Source organism: Microtus pennsylvanicus, chromosome 5, assembly GCF_037038515.1.
Source record: "Microtus pennsylvanicus isolate mMicPen1 chromosome 5, mMicPen1.hap1, whole genome shotgun sequence".
Lineage (NCBI taxonomy): Eukaryota > Metazoa > Chordata > Mammalia > Rodentia > Cricetidae > Microtus > Microtus pennsylvanicus.
Window position 1 is genome coordinate 88,800,853 of NC_134583.1, and position 12,610 is coordinate 88,813,462.

The following is a 12,610-nucleotide window of genomic DNA, read 5'->3' on the forward strand; positions in this document are numbered from 1 at the left end:
TTTCTTGAACATACAAACACAAATAGCTTTTATTTTGGTGTAAACTCGCTGATGTTCCTTTTTCTTTACAGAATATTTACAAACAGGGACAGGTAGGGGCAGCTTGGCTGCCAAATGGGCTGGGAAGTGGGGGCAGTGCTAAGAGGCGCCTCAGCGCAGGGAAGACGTCCTGAGGAAGGTCACTGGTCTGGCCCAGGTGCCCTGAAGGGCCAGGCAGTTCCAAGCAGGTCCAGAATCAGACTAGGACGTGAAGTGAGCTTCAGGCCAGGTCAGTAGTGGGCGAGCCCAGCTGCCTGGAGGCCAGGAGCAGGCGGGTGGCGGCATTCTCGGACTCTGCCAGCAGGCGCTGGTTGTTGTGCCTGAGGCTCCGCACCTCCTCCTCCAGGGCTGCCCTGTCTGCCTTCTCCTAGGGTGACAAACAGCAGTGAGAACCCCCTGCTGGGGCAGCCCTGTGTTTCAATGCCCAGCCCAGACCCTCTCCTCACCTTCTGTAGGTCCTCCTGGAGCTTCTTGAGCATGGACTCCAGGTGAGAGACCTTTTCAGACAGGCTCCCGGGTTCTGGCCTGAGGACATGGGGTCAGAGTTCAGCAGAAGCAGCTTGGAGCCAGAACCACAGGCTGCTTCCTAGACAACCCTGATGGACAACAAACCCAACTATGCCTTCCAAGACTTAGGTATATAACAATGGACTCCAGTGGACAGGCAGGGAAGGTGTGTGTGTGTGTGTCCGCCTCCACAGACACACACACACACACACACACACACACACACACACACACACACACACACACACACACACACGGGTGCCGACGTGAGGGTAGAAGCCTTACTCAGAGTCACACTTTGGAACTCCTTTGGGGTCTCCGTTCTCTGGGACGGGTTGTCCTATGGGAGAGAGAGACTGTCTGTGGGCAGGTCTGAAAGGGAGAAAGAGCCCCCCTTGGGACCTCTCCCTGTGTCCTAGCGGCTCACCCTCGCGGGACAGTGACTCCAGAATTGTGTTGCAAGTGGAAGCGATCTCCGAGATGGACTGCCACTCATCCTCCAGGGTCTCACTGCCAGCTTCCGACATAACTGCCAGTCAAAGGAGCAAGTTCAGAGGGAGGCCTAGAACTGGCACCTTCTCCTGTCCTGTTCCCTGGCTCCAGACTCACTTTTGCTGATGGAGTTCCGCAGAGACAAGGTTCTTGGCAGGATGGAGGCCCTCAGTTCCGGGGTTGAGTCACTGGGGTCCTCATGGCTACTGGGGCTGCCTGACTGATCCTGGGGTCAAAAGTGAATGGCAAGGCTCTAACACCCTACATCATCTCTACATCACTACAATTAATCTTCAGAGCCTCGTTTCTGCTTACCTGGGAGAGGGGTGTCTCTCTGCCAGTACCAGGTGCTGAAGGGTTGGCAGTGGTGACAAGGAGGAGGTCTGGGGTGGTGTTGGGCAGGACTGGAGCCTCATCTGACAGGGAGCTAAGGAGGGAAAGGGTGGCTCAGAACTGAGAACCGCTTTCCTAGAGCTGTGACTCCAGGTGCTAAAAGGCTGGCCAGAGAGGGGGAGCCCAGAGGGTGTACCTGCGGGGTGACAGGGAGTTGTGGCTGTGTAGGAACTCCGTTCTCTCTTCAGTCAGGTCCCCAGGCCCCGGAGGGCCACTGCTGTCTTGCAGGCAAAAATGCAGCAGCTGCTTTGTGGGGGGCAGCAGGACCACCTTCACGGTCTCATCCTGTACTGGCTCTGGGGCCCCACGGCGGCTGGGTTCCTTCAGGGACAGCGTGTACAGCTCCGAAAAGCTCCTGGAGGATGAATGGGAGCACCATGAGGGAGCAGCCCCACCCCAGCTACTGCCAGCGGCTTCCGAAAGGAAGAGAGCCCCACTGCATCCCTACCAGCGCTTGTCTGCAGTGGAGCACTGTCCAGACCTAGGTGAACATCACCGCTCTGCCCCATGTACCTGGGCAGGTCTCCCTACCAATTTACTGTCAAATGCACATAACAGTACTAATTTTATTGTAGGCTAAGAGTTTAGACAATGTAAGAGAAGCTGATTAGCATCCACAGTGCACTGTGGTGTTCCTCACATCCTCTTTGGGACATGAGCACACACACGCGCACACACACACACACACACACACACACACACACACACACACACACACAAAGCAGGTCTCCAACAGCACTGTCTGGAACCAAAACAAGTCCGTGTTTTTTTCTTCTCTCTCCTTTCTTTTATTAGCATGCACACCAGTTTTTGAAGCTCTTATCAGTTAAGAATAGTTTTTAGATGTCTTAATTTGCATTTGTGTGTATATATATATGGGGGCAGGCACATGCGGACAGAGATCGGAAAGGGTATGGGGCTCCTGAAGCTGGAGTTACAGGCTGTTGTGAACCACCATGCCACCAACTCGGGGCCCCTGCAAGAGCAGCCAGTGTCCTCATCAGCTGAGCCACCTCTCTAGACTTAGTGTTGCAGATGTTTAACTGAACAACATGACAATTTTGTGACCTGTAAAAATTACAGTCTGAAGCTGGGTGGGGGTTGGGGTGTAGTGCACACCTTTAACCCCAGCACCTGGAGACAGAGGCAGGTGGATCTCTGTGAGTTTGAGGCCAGCCTGGTCTACAGAGTGAGTTCAATGACAGCCAGGACACAGAGAAACTGTTTCAAAAAAGCCAAAACCAAACCAAATGAATGTAAACAAAAAATTAGTTTGGACTTAATGTATTTCCACTTGGAATTTTTTAACCTTATCTTGGGTTTACCAGCAGTAAACTTTTTACAAGAAAAAGAGCATCTATACAAAGTCCCGAAATTTCAGTTTCCATGGCTTCAGTGAAGCTCAGCCACACATTCATTTTGCACAAGAGTTAGTAACTGTGGCAGAGACCAGATAGCTCCAAAAGCCTAAAAATATTTATTATCTGGGGCTTTATGGGAAAAGTTTGCCTATACTGGGTTTAGAATAGTAAGGGACAAATTAGTGTGCACATGCGGCGGGGGAGCTAATGTCTTGAAATGACAGAAGAAGCTATTTGATTTGCAGAGCAGGGAAAGCATGGGCTTAATCTGTTGCAGTCTAGATGAGTAAAGTATGATTCAGAGAGACCAAGAGTCGTGGAATCTTGAGAGCATGACCGATGATGCTGACACCGGAGACAGAAGGGGTCAGCTGCCGAGTCCTCCCACCTCCCCACATCCCGGGTGCCCTGACCTTCGCGGCCGGCCGCTCTCGTCTGGGGGCAGGACGGTGACGCAGACCTTGGGCGCAGAGCGCAGCATCTGGGCAGCAGCTTCTGGACCCAGCTTGGGCAGCGTCTGGCCACACACTCGGAGCAGGCGTGCGCCAGGCCGAAGCCCCGTGGTCTCCGCGAACGTGAAGCGTTCCACGTGTGTGATAAAGCCCTCTGCATCCACTTCAAAGCCCAGGCGACCTTGGCCGTCTCTGGGCAGGGCCAGTTCTCTGGTCTCACAGCCGCGGCTCACCACCTGAGGGGAGGGGCTGGGTGAGAGCGACCCTTGGGGGCGTGGTTTCCCAGATCCTGTCCCCTTGGCCCCGCCCCTGGGTCATTTTACTTCTCACGGTGAGCCTGTGGCGCCTTAGCGACCCACGTGATAGCTGAGTTTCCCGGGCTCGGCGATTAGAAGACGCCTCTAGAATTCTCCCCTCCCCGCGCCCGTCTCAGACTGGGCGAACGCGGTTTTCAGTAAGCTACACCCCCGACGCGAATCCAGACCCCGGGGGGCTCGTGCCCTATTCCTGAAGTTTATGGACCCGGACCCAGCGGCCTCAGTTTCCCCCTAGAGCTCACCTGCAGACGTGCCACAACTTCGCCCACCGCTTGCCCCGGGGCCCCGTCGAGCCGCAGCGTGATCGCCTCCCCTCGCCCGTGGTACAGATCAAGTTGGTGCTCCGAGAAAGTCCAAGCCAACACGTCGCGACAGGCACAGTTGAAGACAACGCGGCCGTCGCGTGGTGTCACCAGCACCAGCGTCTCTGCTGAGATGCCCAACAAGCAAGGCACCTCGGCGCCTTCTGGGCTGCCCGTTTCAGCTCCCGCCGAGACCCGCGCCCCAGGAGCAGCTCGCACGCCCCACATTAGCGCGCCCGCCGCCTGCAGTTCAGCGCCCGGGCCCCGAGGGGTTGCCCGGCGCCTGACGCCCAGAGAGGGCAGGCCGAACCGCGAAGCCGAGTCCAGCGATGTAGTGGTCACTTCATTGGTGGCCAGGTCCTGCAGGTACTGTTGGCGTGTGCGTGTAGCCATGGCATGGAACTGGCGTGCATGGCCGGCCGCTTGCTCACCATTGAGTGCCTTGGCCAACAGAAAGGCTCGGAAATCGGCGTTGGCTGCGAAGGGGCCTCCCCCGCGTGGCAGTGCTGGCCCAAAAGCAGGAGTGTCCTGGGTACGGCTCACAGCCACCCTGTATGGAGGAAAGCTGTCGTGAGGAAACGAGAGGCAAGGACACACAAGAATTGGTGCCCATGGGAGACCTGAGACCACCCTGGCACCCACCTGTACGAAGTGTGCGGGGTGCAGGGTGCATGCGCACGCACCACTAAGAAGATGTGCTGGAAGTGCGAGCGAATAGTTGTGGGACAGAAGGGTTTGCTACCCGGCTCCTGGAACACGATGGTCACAATGTCATTGCCGATATGACGCTTCCTCAGGAGCTGGAGGTTAAAGATAGGGAATGTGAGATGGGCTTTGTGTCCCCCAAACCCCTCATTTAGGCACGACAAAGCCTGGGCACCAGTAGTTCCTCACCTGCCCTTGGTAAAGGCCTGAGAAAGGTATTTGGGAAGGTGGTACAGCCAGAGGGGAGGGTTGTTGGGGGTCAGCAGAGCTCATGCCAAGGTTCTGATATTGCACCCTCCATGGCTTCCAAAGGTTTGGGCCTGTCCCAACCCCTCTCACACCTGTTGCTGGTTATTAGGCGTGTAAGGCAGCATCGTGGACACATGGAACATGATCTCATGGTCTTGGTAGGTGGTGTAGAGCGAGTGTGTGCCCGTGGAATCCGCTGCAGCCGGACAATCGGGGACACAAAGAGAACACGGGGAGTGTGGGTGACTTCAACGGGTCAGGTCTTCCTTGCCTGAACTTATTTCTCTCTATGCGCCAGCAGCGTATGCCCAGGCAATGCGGTCCAAGGGCCTCATCCTTGGTGAATTCCCTCCCCTCTCCCATAGGCTACAGCTCCACACCAGGACACGAGGGGGGGGGGGGGGTCAGGCTAGGGATGCTGAGACAGAACGAACCCAGAAGTGAGAAGTGGTCTTAGAGGGAGGGAAACCAAGCTAGTGTCCTGGGATTAACTCAGACAGCGGGGTTCCCAGCCCAATTCCCACCCTCAGCCCCAGTCCCTGGCAACACAGACTGAAGGATGCGGATAAAGCTCCGCCCCAGAATCTGCAGTCCCCTCCCGGGGGCCTCACTTTTGGTATCCAGCTGGGCCCGGTAGCTCTCAAATCCTTTGAGGCGCACCACGTCCCCCAGCAGGGTGAGGAACTGCGTGAAGGCGGGTCCTGCCTCCTCGTTGTTGTACATCTCTTCCTCAGAGCCCTGGCCGGCCCGGCAGTACAAGATGCCCACCTTGCGCTGGAAGCTCAGCTGGGGGGGGGGGGGACATGGACAACAGAAGACAAAGGCTTCAATATTCTGCCAGCCCCGCCCCTGCTATGCTGGAGAGAACAGTTCACAGCTGGACTGGGGGCTGCGCTGCCTTGGTCGGAACGCTGAGCCATTTGTGTCTTTGCCTACCAAACCTGTGCCTCTTCTTATGCCCAGGAGGGCAGGGGAGGCCACAGTTAGGGGAGGGAAAGGAGGATTACTTTTCCAGTGATAAAAGAGATGGCTCCCAGAAAGGACACATTGTCCTCCTCAACTAAAGGCTAACTCCAACACAGCCTTACCTCAGCCCTTTGAGGTTTTGAGTCATTTCTGTCCCCTTCCTGTATCTACTTATTTTTTCTTATCTTTTTGATATAGTATTGTACATAGCCCAGGCTGTACTTGAACTCATGATATAGCTAAGGTTGGCCTTGAACTCCTGAAACTCCTATGTGCACCTCCTAAATTCTAGAATTATAGTCATGTGCCTGGGTTTTTTTGTTTGTTTGAAACAATCTTGCTATGTAGCCAGGCTGGCTTTGAAATCACTGCAATCCTCCTGCCTCAGCTGCCTAACACTGGGATTACAGGCACATACCACCACGACTGGTCTTTCTGCACCCTGTCTTCTCCCAGTGTCTTCCAGTTGTACACAGCTATGCCCTACCGACCCCACTGATGTAATCTCACCTCCCACTCCCTAGCTCTCGCCTCCCTCCTTCATAGCTACCCTCTCTGGTTGAGGGTTTCCCTAGCATGCCTGAGGTCAAGGCTTCTGTCCCCTAGCAGAGGTGGGGGAGCAAACAGTAAAAGCCACCACGCCCAAACTCCTCCTATAGGCCACAGACATGGCCTCATCCTGGCCCCCTCCTGGCACCGCTGGCCCTGGTGTTTTGAGGGGATGACAAGAACCTCACCTTGCTTGAAACTCTCCCCCTATGTTTCTCTTCATATTTTGTCCCTCCTCCCTGCTTCCAGCTCAGATCCTTGTCCCAAACCCCACACTGGCTCACTAGCTGCCAGGTGCCTTTCCAGTATCTTTTTCTTTTTGAGACAGAGTTTCTCTACACAGCCCTGAGTGTCCTGGAACTCATTATGGAGACCAGGCTGTCCTTGTGCCTCGGCTACCTGAGTGCTAGGACTAAGGGCATGCACCACTATGCCTTGCGCTTTCCAGCATCTTAACCCCTCAACTGTGGCTCCTCTGTCCTCTGCCCTTTCATACTCCTCCAGGGTCCCTGGGCCCACAAACACAACTCCCAGGGCCCAAGAAGCGGGGGCTCTCAACCTTCCCCACTCTAGACTGTCACCTCCTTATCACCTGTACCACCATGACTATGTCTAACCTGAACAACTGCAGCTTTGGGCCTGTTCGCTCTCCAACTAGATCCTATGTTGCAGCCAGAGAGCCACTGAGCCACTCAGATCAGTTCTGAATCCCTCCGTGGCTCCCAATATCTACACGACCCAAAAGGAAAATAAATAAATAAAGCCTCCCCCACGCTGGTTCCGCAAGCCCTCCACCCACACGCGATATCCTGTGACACGCATCAGCCCTCTAAGACATCACCCTTGGACCCCTCTGCTCAGAAAGCTTTGCCAATCCTGCCTGCCCAGCAAACACAGGCTCATGCTGGCCTGAGAGCTTGTTTTTACAGTGTGAAACTCTGGCTATTGTCAGCCCCATCTGTGTGTCCCTGCCCTCTTGCCCATACTCAGGAACAGCACCCCATCTGGCCCTGTGTCTGCATCCGGTCTAGAGCCTGACACTGTGAAGGTGTGAGATGCATTTGTTCAGCGACCACTGGAAGAAACAGCAGAGAAGAGTCAGGGCCCCGGGGCAGCTTTCAGCAGAGGGTAGAGGCTTTCCGAGCAGCCTCAGTGTCCTGAAGTGGAACAGGAAGTTCTGGGAAGGTGTGAGCCTCCCATATGGGGAGACCAAGCAGGGGCTGCAAACTGGCCAGGAATGATGGGGGAACTGCAGAATGGCGGGCTCAGTCCGCCGGGGGCCTTCTAGTACCTGAAAATCACCTTAGGTCTTAATGTAGAGGCTGAGTTAGGAGGCCAGGGTTGCAGCCCCAGGTTCTGCATTTCGAACAAGCTCTGGCTGCTTGACAAGCCCTTCTAGATCAAGTAAAGCTCAGAAGATCTCTGACCCTTCTCTCTGAAATGCCGGAGGTGGATCACCTCTCATGAGGTCAGTGCCCAGGTCAGGGTTAGGGAGCAGGGAGCTTGTCAGGCTCAGACCCTGGGAAGCTGAGCCCTTCTTCCTCCCCGGAACTCACCACTTGTTCATCTAGAGTAAGCAGCGTCCGGGGCACCTTGGGAGAAGCTGAGCTCAGTCGCAGGCAGGTAGGGCTCAGCCGGGGAGCCACATGTTCCAGAAGCTTCTTCGGGGATAGACCCCTCGGGGGACCGGGTGGCAGTGCGTCCTCTGAGATGGTGCCACGGAGGGTCCGGAGCTGAGGATGGGTTGCAGAGACATTCAGTTTCTGTGCAGGTTGTGGAGGAGGGACCCACCTCCTGAGCCTGTAACCCCAGCCCACCTGCGTGGTCCGCACGATGACCCGGTAGCTGTATAGGGTGCCCCCTCCGCTGCCCTCTTTCTCCTCCCGTCGCAGGCTCACTGCCACAGGACCCAGCGCCTCATCCAGCCCAAAGAAGTTCTGGTGTTCTAGGGTGGGGGTGATGGGTCAAATCCACAGCCCTCTCCCTTCTTGGCCACGCCCACCACAGAAGTACCACCCTGGGCGTCCTCTCACCAAGTGCAGAACCTGAGAGAACCCGCCCCCTTTTGCTGCGGCACCTTGTCCCAGGCCCTGGGAAGAAAGGCCTAAGTGCTCCCGGGTTTAAAGGCTGCACTAGCTCCACCATTGCTCAAATTCTTTCAGGACACTGACGCTTCTTTTCCCCATAATGGCGAGAACAAGGTTTCGTCAAATAGGTATGGGGTAGGAAATCGCTCGCTGGCCTGGAGGTTATGAAGATGAACTAGATGGAAGGGACACTACCTGACTTCAGGGGTGACACCAGAGCTCGGCCTTAGAGAGGTTGAGCCTTAAGAGCTCACTTCAGCGCCTGCTCCTTTGTACAGCCGGGGACTTTTCAGGGAAAGGACAGCCCGTGAGCCTCCTGCTGTATGCTCTGGAGACCACAGGGACCTCTGCCCCAGACCCTCTCCTGCTTCTCCCAGGCTCGCCTGCCCTTACCTTTGCCATAGAAGTACTTGCGGTAGTAGCCAGCACCCAGATCTGCATGCTCCAGGCTGTAAGCTGTGGTTCGGGTCTGTGGTTCCTCCAGGACCGACACAGCCGCATTAGGTAGAGCAGGGGGCACAGGTGGCGACACTGGTCCACCCAGTCCTAGCTCACCCTCACCGCCAAGCTCACTCACAAAGCCAGGTGCCTCAAGCAGTAGATCTGAGGTGGCAGTCTGGTCTTCAGCTGAGGCCAGGGTCCCAGACCGGGCCTCTGTATGGCTTCCTGTCCCCCGAGGTCGTGGCGCCCAGTCAAAGAGCAAGCTCTGCACATCGTAGTGAGCGAACCACCGGGGCTCCAGCACGGGTGGGAAGGTGGGCTCTGGCTCCTCAGCTGGCAACCCCAGAAGTGCTAACGGGTCAGTGAAGAGCCGAGTAGGGGTTGCAGCAGGGCGGCTGGCATCCTCGTGGCTGTGGGCACGGGCACGGGGGCTAGTTGGTGTAGACGGCCGGACGTTGCCGGCATCACTGCCGCTGCGCAGGAGTGGGCCCCTAGTCGGCCTTGGCTCAAAGGTGTGTGGCGTCAGTGGAGGCCGGGAGGGTTGGCGCAGCTTACGGGCAAAGAGGTCATCTGTAGGTGCAGGGGCCATGCCCCGCCGAGGACTCCCCACTCCGCCGGCCCACATGGGCATGCTCTGTGGGCCTGACTCTCTGAGGGCCGGGCCGCATTGGTGGGCACAGGTCCTAGGTGCCCAGCCAGAAGGCTGAGATTTCAGTGGTTCCTGCCCTGACGGAGGAGAGGGCTGCTCAGATGGGCCTGGGGAGAAAACAGGAACTCAGGCCCCCAGCCCAGTCGTCCACCACCCCAGTTGGCTTCCGGCCTCCTCCGGGACCATCAAAGCTGCTTCCGCTTTCCTGGCCACTTCCTTGTCTGCCTGAGGCAGAGGTTTCCAGCCCCCTCCCAGGCTTAGCAGTGGACAGGGTTTAGGACTGAGCTTTGCCGCTGTTGGTCTCAATGCCTGGGCAGCAGAGGGGGTGCCAGGGCCTCTCAGTTCCCACCTGTACACCTTAGGCCTAGGTCCACAGTCAAAGCCACCAAATTCTGGACAGTTTCCACAGGGACGGAAATCAGCACAGCCACTGGTGTCTGGGTCTTGCCCGCTTGACAAAGGGAGGACGTCCTGTCCCCAGAGACCTTCCTCCCTGGTGCCTCCCACTTCCTCCAGGGTCCCCAATGAGCGGAGCACCCAAAGGCTGGTCTCAATGCCCTGGTTCCCGTAGCCTCAATACCTCAAGGACATAGGGGCTCCTGGGGCAGCTGCATGTCAGAGGCAGTGGCAAGCTTCCTTCAACACAGGAAGTGGCCCCAACTCAGCCCAGCCCCCTGCTTGGCCCCTATATCCTGAGGAAGGTGCTATGGTCACAACAGTTCAGTCATGGGACCTAAGACACCCAGGTCTAAAGACAGGACTAGTACTAATCTCTTGCAGGTTCCTACGCCCATGCTGGGGCAAGAGAGGGACTAATGCCGGCAGAACCCCGTGGATGTCTGTCTACCTGGCCTCACAGGGACAGGGAGGTCTGAACCCAGTGGGGCAGAAGGTCAAAATGAGGCCTGGTTACGAAGAAGAGCTTGCCTGAATTAGTTCCTTGTTCAGAGTAGAATTTGAACCTGGTCTGCAAATCCCTAGCAGTGTTCTCAACCTTCCCAATGCTGGGGCCCTTTAATATAGTCCCTCATGTTGTGATGACCTCAACTATAAAATTTTCATTGCTACTTTGTAACTATAATTTTGCTACTGTTATGAATCATAAATATGATATGCAACCCCTGTGAAAGAATCATTTGACCCTTGAAGGGATCGTGACCCACAGGTTGAGAACTACTACTCTCCGGCAGACTGGCACCTGCCTAGTCTCCCTGTAGGCGTAGGCGGAAGGCAGGTTTGTGAGGGGTGTTGAGGTCTCAGGTTCAAGGTCTCACAGGATGTACGGCTGGTGGCTGAAACACACAAGGCCCCAGAGACCTGCTAAGTGCGGAAATGTGGTGGAGGCAGACTAGGCAGGTGCAAAAGGTGTGAGAACAGCGAGGTGCCCTCCGGGTGACTAGGGATGGAGTCGACAGCTAGGGCAGGGGCATGAGAACTCTCACTGCGGGTGCGGGCAGTGTTGGTGAGTTTTCATACGTCATCCAGTGACATCAAGTGGGGTGAGTCCCAAGGGGATGGGGAGCCCCTCTAGGGTGGACCAGTCAGCTGGGTCTCTAGACCTTCTCCTCCTCCTCAGGGGCTTCCTGACTTGGTTTCCCCTAGGACAAGCTCTGCTGCTGTTTTCTGTGAAGACTGCTGGGGCACTGAGGGGGTGAAGTCAGCCAGCTACGTCTGTGTGTCTATGCAGCCCCAGCTCCACTGGCCAAGCTGTGGGCACGTGCAGGCTTGGACTTGGGCTACAGCAGAGAGAGGGAACTCCAGAGAGGGTCTGTGAAGGCTCGTCTCCATAAGGGCTGAGCTCTGAGACTGTGCAGCCCAGCCCATGAGCAGCCTCTTGTTCTGGCCCTGCCTTAAGGGGTGTACTTGGGCTCTGCCCCCCATCCCACATCTTCACACAAGGTCCATTGAGGCCAGGACATTCCTTGCAGCCTGTGTCACTGAGGGGGGAAAGGGGGCGCCCCGCCCCCACAGATCCGGAAGGCCTGGCTGCCCCAGGAGGAGGCGCTGGATGTTTCCCAGCACATCTGGAGGTCATGACCCCCTTTCTGTTGCCAGGGAGCGTTACAGATGTTTCCTCCCAGGACAGACCCAGTATTGCAAGGCTGGGAAAGAGGTCACACTGGGAAAAGGGGAGCTCCAGAAGAGGGGGAGTCCCAGAATAGGGGGAACCCCAAACACACACAGCAGCAGGAGCAGTTGCCAGAGCTGTTGGGAGCCGTCCTGAGCCAATGAATCCACTCAGCAGCTCGGGAGTGGGAGCTGCCAGCAGGAGAGAACACAGACACTGAGCGTGCTGACTGGAGCAGGAGGTTGGGGGTGTCCGCAGTGAAAGCAGAAAGCAGTCCCGTCCCTCCCCACACTCCACACTCCACGGGTCCACGTCCAAGTCACTTTGTTGGGTATCCAGTTCTAACCTGGTGCCTCCCGTTCCCTGATCCCGCCAGTACCTCTTGGGCTCCCGCTGGCCGCTGCTGCCTTCCGCACCAGGGTCCCACCGCCTGCTCTCTCACCGCTCCCTGCCGGCCGCGCCGCCGCTCCGCCTGGGGGCGGGGCCTGAATGGGGCGGTGCGTGGCGGGGGTTGGGGAGGAGGGCGGGACTACCCGGGAGTTGTCCAAGGCGGGAAGCACAGCGGGTGGGGACCTCTGGCAGAGATCTAGGTGGCCCCGGAGGGTCTGCAGCCCAGAGCGCTGTTCCAGCCTCCCCAGATGCCCTTCTAACTCTCCAGTCTGAGCCCAGTCCGCATCCTCACCAAGAAACGAGAACAAATGTACCCTCTTTCCAGACCAAACAGAGAGCTAGAGGCCACCTAGTGTCCAGCTGTGGCCCAGCAGACAGCAGGTGTTCAGGCCCAGAAACTATTTCACTCTCTAAGGGCTGGGCCTAAGTAACTGTTCTACAAAGGCTGTTACTTGTTCTTAAAACTTCTCCTGGCCGGGCGGTGGTGGCGCACGCCTTTAATCCCAGCACTCGGGAGGCAGAGGCAGGCGGATCTCTGGGAGTTCGAGGCTAGCCTGGTCTACAAGAGCTAGTTCCGGGACAGGCACCAAAGCTACAGAGAAACCCTGTCTCAAAAAACCAAAAACAAAAAAACAAAAAAAAC

General features: G+C 56.8%; 1 protein-coding gene across 3 annotated transcripts; it reads right to left on the reverse strand.

The window, feature by feature from the left end:
- On the reverse strand, positions 1 to 12,051 carry Sipa1 (signal-induced proliferation-associated 1). 3 transcript variants are annotated; one of them, XM_075973160.1, is made up of 16 exons: positions 11,957 to 12,051; positions 8,813 to 9,616; positions 8,150 to 8,277; positions 7,889 to 8,065; positions 5,429 to 5,603; positions 4,910 to 5,013; positions 4,506 to 4,663; positions 3,804 to 4,413; positions 3,206 to 3,480; positions 1,568 to 1,786; positions 1,354 to 1,465; positions 1,156 to 1,264; positions 974 to 1,075; positions 832 to 886; positions 486 to 564; positions 1 to 406 (listed from the first exon to the last, which is right to left on the reverse strand). In XM_075973160.1, the coding sequence occupies exons 2-16, from the start codon at positions 9,489 to 9,491 to the stop codon at positions 260 to 262; spliced, it is 3,129 nt and encodes a 1,042-aa protein (XP_075829275.1). In that variant the 5' UTR covers positions 9,492 to 9,616; positions 11,957 to 12,051; the 3' UTR covers positions 1 to 259. The 3 variants fall into 3 exon arrangements, with proteins under 3 accessions (XP_075829275.1, XP_075829273.1, XP_075829274.1); XM_075973158.1 differs by having other exon boundaries at positions 8,813 to 9,586; positions 11,957 to 12,033; XM_075973159.1 differs by lacking the exon at positions 11,957 to 12,051 and adding an exon at positions 11,924 to 11,946.
- Positions 12,052 to 12,610: the final 559 nt, after the last annotated feature.